General features: G+C 41.6%; 1 protein-coding gene across 4 annotated transcripts in view; it reads right to left on the minus strand.

Annotated features, from left to right (window-relative positions):
- Window positions 1-18624, minus strand: part of sugct (succinyl-CoA:glutarate-CoA transferase) — a 237238-nt gene that overhangs the window by 197524 nt on the left and 21090 nt on the right. For 3 of the 4 annotated variants that reach the window (XM_084147019.1, XM_084147018.1, XM_084147020.1), the window contains exons 6-8: window positions 14739-14859; window positions 9100-9191; window positions 3861-4004 (exon numbers count right to left, since the gene is read on the minus strand). In XM_084147019.1, coding sequence (XP_084003145.1) covers window positions 3861-4004; window positions 9100-9191; window positions 14739-14859 — 357 coding nt within the window. The remainder of the gene's footprint in view (window positions 1-3860; window positions 4005-9099; window positions 9192-14738; window positions 14860-18624) is intronic. The other variant, XM_084147021.1, reaches the window with a different exon arrangement.

The raw sequence follows: 18624 nt of genomic DNA on the forward strand, positions 1-18624 counted from the left end.
CCTTGAGTGGCCCAGCCAGAGCCCTGACTTGAACCTGATCGAACATCTCTGGAGACCTGAAAATAACAGCCTACAGGAAGGAGGTTAGAGCCCTGGCAGAGTGGTGCCAGGAAAACAGCCTCTCCCTTAACGTCAGCAAAACCAGGGAGCTGATCGTAGTATACAGGAAAGGGGGGGTTGCAGTGGAGAGGGTCAAAAGCTTGAAGTTCCTCGGCGTGCACATCACAGAGGACCTGACATGGTCCAATCACACCACCACTGTGGTGAAGAAGGTGCAACAGCGACTGAAGAAATTCAGCATGGGCCCTCGGATCCTCAAGAAATTCTACAGCTGCACAATACATCACTGGGGGCGAGCTGCCTTCCCTCCAGTAAATCTACACCAGGCGAGGAAGGCCTGAAAGATCGTCAAGGACTCCAGTCACCCGAGCAACGGACTGTTCACTCGGTTACCATCTGGCAAGCGGTATCGGCGCATTGGGTCTCGGACCAACAGGCTCCAAGACAGCTTCTACCACCAGGCCCTCAGAATGCTGAACAGCTAATCCTAGATGTGTCCCTGCAGAGACCTGCACCTTAGAGACTATCTGCACCTTAGAGACAATTTGCACTGACTACCCACACATCCAACCCTTACACACAAAACACCTATGAACACACAAAACACACACTCAGAATTCTCTCACACACACACTCAACGCTGGTGTTCTATTAAATACAATTAATTTTACTGCGTGAGCAAGTCACTACCCACTTTCTATTTGTAAATAAAGTGTACAGTGCCATCAGAATGCATTCACACCCCTCGACTTTTTCCACATTTTGTTGTGTTACACAATGGGATTAAAATGGATTTAATTGTCATTTATTTCAACTATCTACACAAAATACTTTGTCAAAGTAAAAAAAAGTAACAAATGAATATATCTTCATTAGATAAGTATTCAACCCCCTGAGTCAATACATGTTAGAATCACCTTTGGCAGTGATTACAGCTGTGAGTCTTTCTGGTTAAGTCTAAGAGCTTTCCACAACTGGATAGTGTAACATTTGCCCATTATTCTTTTCAAAATTCTTCAAGCTCTGTCAAATTGGTTGTTGATCATTGCTAGACAACCATTTTTCAGGTCTTGTCATAGATCTTCAAGCAGATTTAAGTTAAATTGCTTTGCCAAATTGTTTGCAGTATTACTTTAGTGCCTTGTTGCAAACAGGATGCATGTTGAAATATTTTTATTCTCTACAGGTTTCTTTGTTTTCACTCAGTCAATCAGGTTAGTATTGTGTAGTAGCTACAATGTTGTTTATCCATCCTCAGTTTTCTCCTATCACAGCCATTAAATTCTAACTGTTTTAAGGTCAGCATTGGCCTCATGGTGAAATCCCTGAGCGGTTTCCTTCCTCTCAGGACACCTGTATATTTGTAGTAACTGGGTGTATTGATACACCAACCAAAGTGTAATTGATAACGTCACCATGCTCAAAGGGATATTCAATGTCTTTTTTGAATGTTATTTTTTTATTATTATTATTTTATGTGTAAGGAATTGGAAAACCTCCCTGGTCTTGGTGGTTGAATCTGTGTTTGAAATGCACTGCTCGACTGAGAATCTTACAGATAATTGTATGTGTGGGGTACAGAGATGAGGTAGTCATTCGAAAATCATGTTAAACACTTATTGCACACAGAGTGAGTCCATGCAACTTATTATGCGACTTGTTTAGCACATTTTTACTCCTGAACTTATTGAGGCTTGCCATAACAAAGGGGTTGAATACTTATCGACTAAAGACATTTCAGCTTTTCATTTTTAATTAATTTGTAAATATGTTGAAAAACATATTGTAGTTCCAGTTTGACATTATGGGTGTGAATATTTTCTGAAGGCACTGTAAATACAGTTAATTATTTCTATGCATATTACCTTTACTATTACGTGTTATTTTTGACTGAACTCCTTTCATTGTTATTATTGAGCACCTTCACATTTCCAGAGGAAGAGGATAAATTACAATTAAAAACCTCAGATGTTAAGTCCCCTACATAGGGGACTTTGAGCCGTTCTTGACCAGTTCCGACTGATATTTCAGTATACAGCGTGATCTGTGAACAGCACAAATCAATTGCCTTTCAATCCCTAAAAGCGCTGGTTGTCCCGATTCATATGTGCTATTGCAAGTGCAATTGTGCCTGTGAAACTCACGCTTGCAATAGTACATATGAAACGGGAGAGTGTAGCGGATGTAACAATAGTAGTTTAATGTCGCTGGAATGTTCTCCGGCGGATTTATAGCTCTCAACAAGAAAACATACAAAATAATTTTGTAGAATTGAAACATGACCACTTTTACGGAAGACCTGAAACCAAAAGCCAAAAAATAAATAAAAAAAGTACTCTTGGAATTCTCGTTTGAATGACTTAGTATCTCGTTCGAACGAATTAGTTTTTAAAAAAGTGTAAAAAAAATAAAAAAATAAAGTTTTACTAAGTCGCTCACACAAGATGCTAAGTCGTTTGAACTACTTATCATCTCATTTGAATGACTTAGTTGTTATTTTGTCTAATAATAATTGTGTTATGCAGCTTGTCAGACCGTGTAATGGTTGCTGCAGCCATTAATTCAATGATTCCATCCATTGATATGATTATTCTACAACTTATCCAGAACGCTGCAGCCCGTCTGGTGTTCAACCTTCCCAAGTTCTCTCATGTCACCCTGCTCCTCCGCACACTCCCCTGGCTTCCAGTTGAGGCTCGCATCTACTACAAGACCATGGTGCTTGCCTACGGAGCTGTGAGGGGAACGGCACCTCCTTACCTTCAGGCTCTGATCAGACCCTACACCCAAACGAGGGCACTACGTTCATCCACCTCTGGCCTGCTAGCCCCACTACCTCTACGGAAGCACAGTTCCCGCTCAGCCCAGTCAAAGCTATTTGCTGCTCTGGCACCCCAATGGTGGAACAAGCTCCCCCACGATGCCAGGACAGCGGAATCACTGACCACCTTCCGGAGAAACTTGAAACCCTACCTCTTTAAGGAATACCTGGAATAGTATAAAAGTAATCCTTCTACCCCCCCCCCCCCCCCCTCCTCCATCCCCCCATAAAAAAAAGTGGTTGTCCCACTGGCTATCATAAGTTGAATGCACCAATTTGTAAGTCGTTCTGGATAAGAGCGTCTGCTAAATGACGTAAATGTAAATGTAATGGCTTTTGAATGCCAGAGCTTGTAAGTGGGAAAGTGGAGCGAGGAGCAGAGCAAAATTCGAGCAGACAAAAAAAAGCTATATAACAAATTAGGTCTAATTAGACAAAATAACAATTAAGTTGTTCAAATGACTTAGTATCTTGTTTGAACGAGATACTAAGTAATTCGAACCAGATACTAAGCCATTCAAACGAGATGCTAAGTAGTTAAAAAAAGATCATTCCAAGAGTACGTTATTTTTTTTAAATGTATCACTAGGTATGATCATATTTATTTTACAGTTATACGAAAGGTGAAATATTATAGTAAGTCGTTTATAATTTGATTGTTACTATATTTAGAAAGCATTTCAGTCATTTCAAGCTCTATTGCCCCACTAACTGAACAGGGAAAAAATCGTATGATTTTTCATATTTATATAATATTTGTACTATGTACTTGAGCTTGTCTTCAAAAGCGAGTAGACCTCAGCAATTTATAACTATTTTTACCAAAAAGGTGAGTTCCAGATCTTTCTAAAACTATGCAGCATTATCAGTTATTACTTTTGGGTATGTCTATTTAGGCAGAAATCTACATTTTGCCATATCATTCAAGAGTATTATTAAGGGACTGGATTCAACCGGGCTGGTGGTAAACGTGAGTTACCTGGGTGGAAAGCAGGTTGCAGTCAATGTGAACACCCCTTCCTGTCTTGTGTCTCTGCAGCAGGGCAGCCATGATGGCTCCGTGGGTGTAGAGTCCCGTGGCCAGGTCGGTCATTGCTACGCCCGGCCTGACTGGGTCCCCATCCTGGGCAACAGAGCAGGAATAAAAAAAAAAGAACAATCTTGAGAAATTCTTAACCTTACCTATGTCATTAACCTACATCATTAACTTGTAATACAAGCCCAGAAATCATTAGAATCAAATCAGAAGTCATATAAATGATAATATATGCCATTAAGCAGACACTTCTATCCAAAGCAACTTACAGTAGTGAATGTATACATTTTTGGAGTTAGTGCTACAGGATGCAAATTTCTGTTTGAAAAAGCTAGCCTTTGCTTTCCTAACTGATTGTGTATAATGGTTCCTGACTTCCCTGAAAAATTGCATATCGCGGGCGCTGTTCGATGCTAATGCTGTTCGACGCTAATGCAGTACGCCACAGGATGTTTTTGTGCTGGTGAAGCGCAGTTAAGTCTGGGGTGAACCAGGGGCTATATCTGCTCTTAGTTCGGAATTGTTTGAATGGGGCATGCTTATTTAAGATGGAGAGGAAAGCACTTTTAAAGAACAACCAGGCATCCTCTACTGACGGAATGAGGTCAATATCCATCCAGGATACCCGGGCCAGGTCAATTAGAAAGGCCTGCTCGTTGAAGTGTTTTAGGGAGCGTTTGACAGTGATGAGGGGTGGTCGTTTGACCGCGGACCCATTACGGACGCAGGCAATGAGGCAGTGATCGCTGAGGTCCTGGTTGAAGACAGCTGTGTATTTAGAGGGTAAATTAGTCAGGATAATTTAGGGTTGTACCTGGTAGGTTCCTTGATAATTTGTGTGAGATTGAGGGCATCTAGTTTAGATTGTAGGACGGCCGGGGTGTTAAGCATATCCCAGTTTAGGTCACCAAGCAGTACAAACTCTGAGGATAGATGGGGAGCAATCAATTCACATATGGTGTCCAGGACACAGCTGGGGACTGAGGGGGGTCGGTAGCAAGCGGCAACAGTGATATACATATTTCTGGAGAGGTGGAATTTTAGAAGTAGAAGCTCAAACTGTTTGGGCACAGACCTGGATAGTATGATAGAGCTCTGCAGGCTCTCTCTACAGTAGATTGCAACTCGGCCCCTTTGGCAGTTTTATCTAGACGGAAAATGTTGTAGTTGGGGATGGAAATTTCAGAATTTTTGGTGGTCTTCCTAAGCCAGGATTCAGACACTGCTAGAACATCAGGGTTGGCGGAGTAGGCTAATGCAGTGAGTAACTCAAACTTAGGGAGGACGCTTCTGATGTTAACATGCAAAAAACCAAGGCTTTTACGGTTAATAATAATAATAATAATAATAATAATAATAATAATAATAATAAGCCATTTAGCAGACGCTTTTATCCAAAGCGACTTACAGTCATGCATTTTTGTGTATGGGTGGTCCCGGGGATCGAACCCACTACCTTGGCGTTACAAGCGCCGTGCTCTACCAGCTGAGCTACAGAGGACCACGGTTACAGAAGTTAACAAATGATAGCGCCTGGGGAGAAGGAGTGATACTGGGGGCTACAGGGCCTGGGTTAACCTCTACATCACCAGAGGAACAGAGGAGGAGTAGAATAAGGATACGGCTAAAGGCTTTAAGAACTGGTCTTCTAGTGCGTTGGGTACAGAGAATAAAAGGGGCAGATTTCCGGGCGTTGTGGAATAGATTCAGGGCATTATGTACAGACAAGGATATGGAAGGATATGAGTACAGTGGAGGTAAACCTAAGCGTTGGGTAACGATGAAAGAGATAGCATCACTGGAGGCACCGATTGAGCCAGTCTCCGCGTGTATGGGGGGTGGGACAAAGGAGCTCTCTGAGGCTGGTTGAGCGGGACTGGGGGCTCTACAGTGAAATGGTATAATAAGAACTAACCGGAACAGCAATAGGCAAGGCATATTGACATGGGAGAGAGGCATAAAGCAATCACAGGTGTTATTCGAGAGAGCTAAGACAACAACTGGTAATTGCGACGAAAGTTTGGGCTGAGGCTAAACAGATAAACAGGACAGATAAACAGGATGGGGGTACCGTGTAAAGGAACAGTCCAGCAGGCATCAGCTGTGCAGCTGAGTGATCATAAGCTCCAGTGAACAGTAATAGGTGAGTCCGGGAGCAGATCGAATGGCTGCTACAGCACAGGTGAGCAGGAAGCACGGCTGTTGATTGCGTGTACTAGCGGGCCGGGGCTAGCAGATAGCCTGTTGAAACCACATCAGACGATTACGTTGGCAGACCAGTCGTGATGGATCGGCGGGGCTCCGTGTCGACACTAGGAGGTCCCGTCCGGTTGACAGAGAGGTAGATAGCCGGGAGATGGGCCTGGCTCGAGGCTAGCTCAAGGCTAACTGGTACTTGCTTCGGGGCGGTGGTGATTAGCCAACAACATCCATTCGGTTGCAGCTAGCTAGTTGCGATGATCCGGTGTTAAGGTCCAGTGATTCAGTGATTCCGGCAGAAAATCCGATATGTTCTTGGTCGATAGCGCGCTGTGCAGACAGTGCAGACTGGCCGATAATAGTCCAGGCTAGAGCTGGCTGGTAGGTAGTGCAGGCCACGGACAATGGTGACAAACCGCTAACGGTGGCTAATAGCAAGTAGCTAGTTAGCTAGTTAGCTAGTTAGCTGGCTAGTTTCTACCGGAGGTTCTGGATAAAAATGTAAAATAAATAATAGAATCCGTTCCACATTGGGTGAGGCGGGTTGCAGGAAAGTATATTTAGTTGAAAATATGAAAAGTGTGATTGAGAAATATTTATACGAAAGAGACAAAAAACAGGCTATTTACACGGACAGAGTGCACGACCGCACTGCTACGCCATCTTGGTCAAAATGAGTTGTGATCTCACATGTACGAGTTAATACTTGATGGAAGCACCATTGGCAGCCATTACAGCTGTGAATCATTTTTCATTAAGACTTTAACAACTTTGCACAACTCTTATCCATCATTTTGTCAGAATTGCTCAGGCTCAGTAAATTTGGATGGGGAACATTGATGGACAGCGATATTTAAACCTAGTCTCTAAAAATTGTACGCAGATTTAAGTCAGGACTGAGACTAGACCACTCAACACCTCTTGGAAAGATAAGAAATGTAAGTACCTTTGAATGGGGTATGGTAGTATGCGCCAGGCGCACCGGTTTGTGTCAAGAACTGCAACGCTGCTGGGTTTTTCACGCTCAACAGTTTCCAATGTGTATCAATAATGGGCTACCACCCAAAGGACATCCAGCCAACTTGAGACAATTGTGGGAAGCATTGGCGTCAACATCTGCCCGGTACAGTTGAAATCGTGAAGAGCACACTTCTCCAGCGTGCCAGTGGCCATCGAAGGTGAGCATTTGCCCACTGAAGTCGGTCACGACGACGAACTACAGTCAGGTCAAGACCCTGGTGAGGATGATGAGCAGGCAGATGAGCTTCCTTGAGACATTTCTGACAGTTTGTACAGAAATTCTTCGGTTCTGCAAACCCACAGTTTCATCAGCTGTCCGGGTGGCAGGTCTCAGACGATCACGCAGATGAAGAAGCCTGATGTGGAGATCTTCGGCTGGCATGGTTACACATGGTCTGCACTTGTGAGGCCAGTTGGACGTATTCCCAAAGTCTCTAAAATGACGTTGGAGGCGGCTTATGGTAGAGAAATGAACATTACATTTTCTGGCCACATCTCTGTTGGACATTCCTGCAGTCAGCATGTCAATTGCACGCTCCCTCAAAACTTGAGATATCGCATTGTGTTGTGTGACAAAACTGCACATTTTAGAGTGACCTTTTATTGTCCCCAGTACAGTGTGCACCTGTGTAATGATCATGCTGTTTAAATCAGCTTCTTAATATGCCACACCTGACAGGTGGATGGATTACCTTGGCAAAGGAGAAATGCTCACTAACACGGATGTAAACACATTTGTGCACAACATTTGAGAGAAATAAGCTTTTTGTGCATTTAGGACATTTCTGGGTTCTTTTATTTCAGCTCATGAAACATGGGACCAACACTTTACATGTTGCATTTATATTTTTGTTCAGTATAGTTGTCTTATGTTGGTGGGGCATATTATTCTGTTTCAATGTTGCTCCTGAATCACCATGATAAATAATAGTTGTTCTTGGGTGTATTTTTAACAAAGCTGAGATTTAATATTGAAGTCCAAAGTGTAAGAATACAGGTCAAATCCGTCATTGACACAGATGTGGTGGCATAGCAGAAAGATCGGAACGCCGTGAACCAAGAGGTTGTGAGTTCAAATCCCAGGTGAGGAAACGCTGAATTATAATTACTGTATAAATAAACATACATCATGTATGTCAAAGTAAAAAGTGGGGCATATTATTCTTGGTGGGGCATATTATTCTGTTTCAATGTTGCTCCTGAATCACCATGATAAATAATAGTTGTTCTTGGGTGTATTTTTAACAAAGCTGAGATTTAATATTGAAGTCCAAAGTGTAAGAATACAGGTAAAATCCGTCATTGACACAGATGTGGTGGCATAGCAGAAAGATTGGAACGCCGTGAACCAAGAGGTTGTGAGTTCAAATCCCTGGTGAGGAAACGCTGAATTATAATTACTGTATAAATAAACATACGTCATGTATGTCAAAGTAAAAAGTAAAATATGTAAGTTGAGTATGCAAAACATTAAGGAAACCTGCTCTTTCCATGACATAGACTGACCAGGTGAAAGCTATGATCCCTTATTGATGTCACTTGTTAAATCAACTTCAAATCAGTGTAGATGAAGGGGAGGAGACAGGTTAAAGAATGATTTTGAAGCCTGGATTGTGTATGTGTGCCATTCAGAGAGTGAATGGGCAAGACAAAAAATGCCAGGCACACCGGTTTGTGTCAAGAACTGCAACGCTGCTGGGTTTTTAATGCTCAACAGTTTCCCGTGTGTCTTAAGATTGGTCCACCACCCAAAGGACATCCAGCCAACTTGACACAACTGTGGGAAGCATTGGAGTCAACATGGGCCAGCATCCCTGTGGAATGCTTTCAACACCTTGTAGAGTCCATGCCCCAACTAATTGAGGCTGTTCTGAGGGCAAAAGGGGGTGCAACTCAATATTAGGAAGGTATTCCTAATGTTTTGTACACTCAGTGTATATCTTGGGGAGAGAAACATACTCACCTCAGGGCCAGTGATGTGCATCATGCCAGAGACAGCAGAGGCGATTGAGTCATACCCTGGTCGCTGGGACAGCGGCCCAGTTTGTCCATAGCCTTAGAACCAACACACATACACACACACACACACTTTATGGCTCTCCCATAGCAGGACTTTGGAGTCAGGCCTAAGAACATCCCTAGGCCATGTTATATTTACAATAAACCATGCCCCCTCTGGCCTTATTGCTTTATTTTACAGAAATTAGGGCAGCAGGTAGCCTAGCGGTTAAGAGTGTTGGTCCAGTAACCGAAAGGTCGCTGGTTTGAATCCCCGAGCCGACTGATCGTGTTCATAGATTAAGCCAGAAGCACACTAACATGTGATGGGTAATTAAAGTGCACTATGCAGAAATCGCTATGCCATTTCCTGGTTGCTAAAACTCATAATATTTCACCTAATTTCAGTTTATGTGACAAAATAAGCAAGTATAGTGTAGATAATCATTTTACCATCTAACCCACCGTGAAATATATTTTCCATAACCAAAAATATTGTTGTTTCAGCTGTTTGAAGCTGGTGTACAAAACCGAAAGTAAAAGATGAGAAAACAAAACTTAAGAATGGGAAGCATAGAAATAGTACACATAGAACATATCTACCGTTACTTAGTCTTGCTTTCAAGTAGAGTGATAGATCTATAACTCACATTTCTATGTGTATTTGGTCAGCGTCGCCCAAAGTTACATATTCCCACTTTAAGAACTAGAAGCAAAGAAATAGCACACATAGAACAGATCTAAAGCTTCTTACATTTACATTTTAGTCATTTAGCAGACGCTCTTATCCAGAGCGACTTACACTTAGTGAGTGCATACATTTTTCATACTGGCCCCCCGTGGGAAACGAACCCACAACCCTGGCATTGCAAGCGCCATGCTCTACCAACTGAGCTACAGGGGACTATGCTGGGATGCTGGCCCATGTTGACTTCTTAGACTTGCTTTCAATGATGACAGATCTATAACTCACATTTCTACGTGAATTTGGCCGGGTTGCCCAAAAAGTCACGTTGTAGCTTTACTCTGTAGCCTCAGCACAAAACCTTTCCCTCTCTATACCATGGCAGAAATGTTTTACCCCAATGTGAAACACACACAAACCATCTAACCCCTCTGTACTGTACAACAGCAGCATGGTATTAACCCCTTCGAAAAGTCAACACTAAATAATGAACCCCTTTACACAAAGTAAACACAATTGCAACTCTGTTGTCTCGTGTCAACACTGGGCAAATGTAATCTTGAGCTGACAGCCTTGAAGCGATTCTCACCAATATTTGCTATTCCGGGATAAAATCAAGTATAGAGAGGGGCCATAAAGAATAGACTAGTAAACCCTTATATCCACAGAGAGCTTGGGAGCTGTAGAATACAGTGGACAGGTCATATTTGTGTAAGACTTAATGAATTGGCACAGCACAGGCTCAAATACATGATACAAATCTGTAGTTTTTTTCTATAAAAATCTTGAGTATCAAATAAAAGATTACATGAATTATTAATGTGAATCCTTTACACATATTCCTTCAAACAGAGGGTTCATGACATGAAGGATTGTCTTATACCGTTAAAATGTATTATGAAGCTTTAAGTCATTGTAAAAAGAGATAGATAGAGAGATAGATAGTTTGGTCCAACTTCTGTCCATATCAGACAAATACACGCATATTTAATTACCTTTTAAAGGTAGACTCTGCAAAATGACGTTTGCCAAAAGCAGCACCGCAGATATTGTGAAGAGCGAGATGCAAGACTTCACTCTCACACAGCATATGGGCATGGATTCGCTTCACGCTGTTAGAGCGTGGTACTGTAGGTAAGGGACCAAAACAGCTGAGAAGTTTAGCCTTGCACTTCAACGCTCTTAGTTGCTGTGGAAATGTACCCTCTGTAGCTCAGCTGGTAGAGCACGGCGCTTATAACGCCAAGGTAGTGGGTTCGATCCCCGGGACCACCCATACACAAAAAAAAATGTATGCACGCATGACTGTAAGTCGCTTTGGATAAAAGCGTCTGCTAAATGGCATATTATTATTATTATTACCCACTATGCGGTTTACTTTTTGCACATATGTCATATAGCTGAGTCTACCTTTAAGAAGTCTGGTGGGCAAATGTAAATTCCTACAGAGACTAATTGCATTTTTTGGGTTTCTCCCAGACCAGACGAGTAAAACATTATCTTGCAGTTCTCTCTACCTCACACGGAACTCCATCTATAGATGTGGACATCACATGAGCCTCTGAGACAATGAACATTTAGCAGAGATTCTTAAACTAGGTTGTGTAGTACCGCTGACATCCACTGTATTGCAGTATAATGCACACCATTGGAAGCACAGTGGCGAGCTGAAACCAGCCATATGTCATACTTATATTTCGGACAGTTTTATCCAATAAAAACAAAACCTTTTTTTTTCTTTAAAACAGCCTACTACCTGATTTCGGCGACTAGGATTTTTGTCAGCTCAAGAGGTAATTAATTCAATAATAACAAGTAACTTTTAGCTTACAAGGTCCCACCTTATACAGACAAGAGATGTTTTTAAGGAATACATTGAGGACATTGCAGAAGATAATCAGGAGTGTTTACGTGTACTAAGCTATAGCCACTGCAACCCAATCAAAATAAGCACTCCAGGAAAAAAATCTAACCATATTTCACGGTCTTCGAATTCGATTCTTGGAAACAAACTGGGCAGACATGTGTGGCCACAAAGTGTTTAAGCCATGTTTTGTCAGGAGCATAGCGTCCTGTACAGAGGTCACAACATAGCTTGACTATGTGTGTCTGTATAAACCTTTTAAGGAAAAGAGAAAGAAATGCACAATATTCTATTAGGCAGTATATTTTTGGGTGACAATGCGATGTAAGTTACTGGCAAGGACATATCATGCAAGGCTAGTTTGTCATTTTAAGAAACAGCAGGCTAAATATATTGGAAGAATTCAACCACTTCTGACACTAAAACTGCCGCTTGCTTTTACGGTTTCATCCGCCACTGCAGCTATGGGTAATTGTTTTACTTCTACAATCACTAATCAATCATTATTCCATTACCAACTATGATTAAAGCCACTAAAAGCCATTAACCACTTTTGTTATTTGATGATCATTAGTGTCATTATTTCTTCACTGATCTCTCATGTTGATCACAATACAATAATTATTAAAGAAAGATCAGGGTTTGCTTGGGTAACTGACACAACAAGAATGGAATTTTCCTAGAAAACCTCAACACTTTCAGTAATGAGGGCCCTATTAATGAAGGACACATGTTGACAATAACTTGCGTTCTCAGACGGCAGTTAATATCCACTTGAATTTGCTGCAAAGAAATTAAGCCCTGATGATAAAATTAGAAAAGTTTCATTGCTTCTGTGGAGCGAGGACCCTAGTCCCTCTGTACCTCAAATATTCAAAAAGTGTCCCTTGGGGCCTGAAGCAGGAATAAGTCTTGGTGGTATGTCTCTTTCAAATATGGTTTACTTCTAAATCTAAAATAGGCAATACCAGATGAGTTTATATGTAAAGCAGTGTAAAATCAAAACCATCTTCCCAGGCTGCTGTATAGAAAAAGCACTAGGTCCAAATGTGTCACAGCAGATGAAATTCAAAAACTTACCGAAAAATAAGTGCTAAATAAAAACGTGTGACTCTCCTCACTCCCCAGGTAAATGCTCTAACTACTAAAACAGTGGGGTGCTTCAGTATGCAATATGCAATGTAACTGTGTAATGAGTGGATGGCCTTAGATTTTAACAGCTTCACACCACAATAAGTGCTCTTAATGACCTCAGGGTGTGGGGAGAGGCTCACGACAACCAAACCTACTCACTCGATATAGAGCTCAAGGAGAAGAAAATGCTGTCGACTGCAGAACCATGACAGGCTCACTTTATCCCTTCTCACCTTGTACTGAAATGGGCTTAAACTCAGCAAGATGGAACAATGGACTGCGGCTAACTGAAACAGAGCTAATGCTAGTGGAACTCTGTGTTGGTCAAGCTGCAGAGAATGACAACGACTTTGTTTTTTACTTTAACCCATGAAAATGATGGAGTGATTGCAAGAGGCCCACTGCAAGCAGGCTCATTAAGTGAACTAAAATGTATTTTAAACTGTCACAGGCATATCAATGGTTTCCTTTTCACTTGATTGCAGCATAAAGCTATGAAGGTAAATCAAAAATAGGGGTGGATAAAAAAGGTATATTTTCCTAAATGTGTGTCTTATCCTGGAGGTTAAATTTCTTAATTCTGAAAAAAAGAGCTAGGTGGTCTGCTGAGACTAAAGATAAGAAAACTTTAAAAAAACATTGGAATTGAAACTGTATATGGATATAAATAAGGTTGAAAAAGCAATTCTATAAATATCTGGAGGCATCAAAAAACTCAAACAGTTTATGAGGCAAAGGCCACATGAAGCTAATCAAAACACATTAGTTACAGATTCACAAAAGGAAGCTGACTAAATCCAGCTAAATTAAACATCTCAACATGAGCATTGTAAATCTTTCCAATTTCAATGTAGTATTTACCATCCACAATTTACTAAGGGCTCGTGGGTAAAGTCTCCAGCATTTAACAAGAAAGGGGGCTTGGGAATTTGGCAACAGAAGTAATCTTCCAACAAGACTTGGGGATATTAAAACTATCTGCCATTCATTGCTTTCCTTACCACAGGGAATTCAATGGCAAATCTTAAACCAACTCACCACATCTGATGTATCTGGGTACTAAGACAGGAGGTATGAACTCATGGTTGACACTTTATTTAAACACTTTATCTTGACACTGTGGTGTTTGAAGAAACTAGAAATTCAGGGGAATGCAGGTTCACTAGGGTGTTAGGCTCCCTCTAGTGACCATTTATGAGAACTATGCTTTGATCTGATTTGATGCAAAAGGCCCATGATAACATATAGCAATATCACTTCAACACAGACGGGTATGCCAAGGTGACACGACATCACTGCACAGGAGACAGTGACGTGGGCTTTTGGATAGAGCGTGACAAGATTCCAGGATTTACAGCGTGCACACACGCAAAACCAATCTCAGAGAGCTAGCATGGGACATACGCCATCAGTTACAGATTAGTGTGGCAACAGAGCAATTTTCGCATAAAGCTCCACTTGCTTTACGAGTGAATAATGCAGACAGTAAACTGAAATGGGCCTTTTCACAAGGCCCAAAATGAATTGAAAACATGGATAGTAAAGATTGACAGCATGCAAAACCAAAAAGAGTACTCTTTAGATGCATCAACATAACGGATGAGAAATTGTTACCCAGTCATTACATTTCCTTAATTAAGAATTTGCAAACGATAAACTACAGCTCTCCCACACCATACACACTCACTTTGACTAGCTAAAACCCAGGGTTTGGGTCAATTCCCTTTCCATACATTACATTCAGGAAGTGGAAATGGAATTCCAATCAAAACAATTCAGAGATTTGATTAGGTTTTCAGATGCTAAGTATTTCATACATGTTGATCACAGAAATTGAGTTACATAAAGGTGTATGTTGTGTTCAATCTAAGTATTTGAAAGCTGTGTGTAGAGGAATGAGGACAGCGCCAGAGGTAGGTACCTGAAATAGAGCAATACACCAGTTTCGGGGCTGCTTTGTGTACATCGTCATAGCCAAGGCCCATCTGATCAAGCTTTCCAGGTAGATAGTTTTCCACAAGGACATCACACATCCCTGCAAGCTGAGGAATGCAGCCCATTACGTCTGTTTCTACTGTGCTGTATATTGTCACCCAAATCTTCATTTGAAATGTCAATGCACACACATACAGTGGGGAGAACAAGTATTTGATACACTGCCGATTTTGCAGGTTTTCCTACTTACAAAGCATGTAGAGGTCTGTAATTTTTATCATAGGTACACTTCCACTGTGAGAGACGGAATCTAAAACAAAATTCCAGAAAATCACATTGTATGATTATTAAGTAATTAATTTGCATTTTATTGCATGACATAAGTATTTGATACATCAGAAAAGCAGAACTTAATATTTGGTACAGAAACCTTTGTTTGCAATTACAGAGATCATACGTTTCCTGTAGGTCTTGACCAGGTTTGCACACACTGCAGCAGGGATTTTGGCCCACTCCTCCATACAGACCTTCTCCAGATCCTTCAGGTTTCGGGGCTGTCGCTGGGCAATACGGACTTTCAGCTCCCTCCAAAGATTTTCTATTGGGTTCAGGTCTGGAGACTGGCTAGGCCACTCCAGGACCTTGAGATGCTTCTTACTGAGCCACTCCTTAGTTGCCCTGGCTGTGTGTTTCGGGTCGTTGTCATGCTGGAAGACCCAGCCACGACCCATCTTCAATGCTCTTACTGAGGGAAGGAGGTTGTTGGCCAAGATCTCGCGATACATGGCCCCATCCATCCTCCCCTCAATACGGTGCAGTCGTCCTGTCCCCTTTGCAGAAAAGCATCCCCAAAGAATGATGTTTCCACCTCCATGCTTCACGGTTGGGATGGTGTTCTTGGGGTTGTACTCATCCTCTGTAGCTCAGCTGGTAGAGCACGGCGCTTGTAACGCCAAGGTAGTGGGTTCGATCCCCGGGACCACCCATACACAAAAAATGTATGCACACATGACTGTAAGTCGCTTTGGATAAAAGCGTCTGCTAAATGGCATATTATTATTATTATTCCTCCAAACACGGCGAGTGGAGTTTAGACCAAAAAGCAATTTTTTTGTCTCATCAGACCACATGACCTTCTCCCATTCCTCCTCTGGATCATCCAGATGGTCATTGGCAAACTTCAGACGGGCCTGGACATGCGCTGGCTTGAGCAGGGGGACCTTGCGTGCGCTGCAGGATTTTAATCCATGACGGCGTAGTGTGTTACTAATGGTTTTCTTTGAGACTGTGGTCCCAGCTCTCTTCAGGTCATTGACCAGGTCCTGCCGTGTAGTTCTGGGCTGATCCCTCACCTTCCTCATGATCATTGATGCCCCACGAGGTGAGATCTTGCATGGAGCCCCAGACTGAGGGTGATTGACCGTCATCTTGAACTTCTTCCATTTTCTAATAATTGCGCCAACAGTTGTTGCCTTCTCACCAAGCTGCTTGCCTATTGTCCTGTAGCCCATCCCAGCCTTGTGCAGGTCTACAATTTTAGCCCTGATGTCCTTACACAGCTCTCTGATCTTGGCCATTGTGGAGAGGTTGGAGTCTGTTTGATTGAGTGTGTGGACAGGTGTCTTTTATACAGGTAACGAGTTCAAACAGGTGCAGTTAATACAGGTAATGAGTGGAGAACAGGAGGGCTTCTTAAAGAAAAAAACTAACAGGTCTGTGAGAGCCGGAATTCTTATTGGTTGGTAGGTGATCAAATACTTATGTCATGCAATAAAATGCAAATTAATTACTTAAAAATCATACAATGTGATTTTCTGGATTTTTGTTTTAGATTCCATCTCTCACAGTTGAAGTGTACCTATGATACAAATTACAGACCTCTACATGCTTTATAAGTAGGAAAACCTGCAAAATCGGCAGTGTATCAAATACTTGTTCTCCCCACTGTATCATCATCGGGAGAGAGATTGGAATGGAATGTGATGGTCATTCTAGCATGATTCCATGTATCAGAATGTAATGTGGAAAATAGGATGTTATCAATAAAATGTCACAATATGGTGCAGAGTGTTTGATTTGGCTGCTGGGGGGCAAGGAGACTCCCACCTGTGCTAAACCATTGACAGCTACGTGTCGTTTTCAAGGGATTGTTAAATAAATGTTAGCTATAAGTATGTGGTTTTAATATCATCACCTCTTGAAGATCATTGTCTGAACTATCAGCGTTATACAGCAACTAACTGCATTTTCATGATAGTAAACATCTATTGATCATGTAATTTCAGATATGTGAGGGTTGCCTATCCATTTGGCATGTAGCTAGCTAGCTAAGCAAACAACATGTGCCAATTAGCTTGCTTCATCAGAGATTAGGCTTTTGGAAAGAGCTTGACATCGGCAAATCCTCGTACTGGTAGAATTGTCAGTAGGACCGCTGTCATCACCACTATAGATGGCAAGCAAATCAAACAATATTTAGATAGCCATCTAATTTATGCCCTGGAAGTTAGCTTGTTAATAACTAGCAATATTGACGTGATCTGTTGTTAGCTAGCTAGCCAATTTGACGTGGTCCATCAATCAATGTAGCCTATCATATCTGTCAGAAGCAATGGTGAAACACTTAAAAAAACATGATGAAAAGGGGATGTTCGCTAGGTAGACCTACATTGGTTGGAGAAAAAAAGTACATTAGGTCTACTTACCACTATATGTTTAGCCAAATGTACAAAGTGTAAACTGGTAGCTTGCAAAGTAAACATTATCAGCTAACAATATATCGGCAAATGCACCCTTCTGCTTAACAGGCAGAACCCACAAAGGATGGGAAACCCAACCTAAACCACTCTTACTTGTCAGGTATAGTTCACTTTTATTTTACAATCACTCAAATATTAAATTAATGGTGGCCAATATTGAGAGATATTGTGTGGCTACCCTCACGTATCTGAAATGACACAATTGATGTTTACTGGTCATGAAAAGCATGCAGTTACTGTAACTCTCATGATAGAGCTAAATGTGCACAATTGTTTTGCATGGAATAATCTGAAATTTGTTTTCTGACTATGGTCTTCAAGAGGTGAGATATACAACCCAGTGTTGTAGTACTCGAGACCACATATTGATTGTCTAGGTGTCGGATACATTTGTACTAGGTCTTGACTCGGTCTCGGACAGTGAGGACTCGTAATTTATTCCAGAGATCAGCCGAGACCAGCGGAGTAAAATAAACTAATAATTATCAGCTTCAATTCAGTCAGCACATAAAACCGCTTCGCCAGGCCAAATACAATTCCAGTCAAAAGTTTGGACACACCCACTCATTCAAGGGTTTTTCTTTATTTTGACTATTTTCTACATTGTAGAATAATAGTGAAGACATCAAAACTATGAAATAACACATATGGAATCAAGTAGTAATTTTAAAAGTGTTAAACAAATCAAAATATATTTTATATTTGAGATTCCTCAAATAGCCACCCTTTGCCTTGATGACAGCTTTGCACACTCTTGGCATTCTCTCAACCAGCTTCACCTGGAATGCTTTTCATACAGTCTTGAAGGAGTTCCCACATACGCTTAGCACTTGTTGGCTGCTTTTCCTTCACTCTGCCGTCCGATTCATCCCAAACCATCTCAATTCGGTTGAGGTTGGGGGATTGTGGAGGTTAGATCATCTGATGCAGCACTCCATCACTCTCCTTCTTGGTAAAATAGCCCTTACACAGCCTGGAGGTGTGTTGGGTCATTGTCCTGTTGAAAAACAAATGATAGTCCCACTAAGCCCAAACCAGATGGGATGGCATTTCGCTGCAGAATGCTGTGGTAGCCATGCTGGTTAAGTGTGCCTTGAATTCTAAATAAATCCC

The sequence above is a fragment of the Coregonus lavaretus genome (assembly GCF_964263955.1).
Source record: "Coregonus lavaretus genome assembly, chromosome: 2".
Classification (NCBI taxonomy): domain Eukaryota; kingdom Metazoa; phylum Chordata; class Actinopteri; order Salmoniformes; family Salmonidae; genus Coregonus; species Coregonus lavaretus.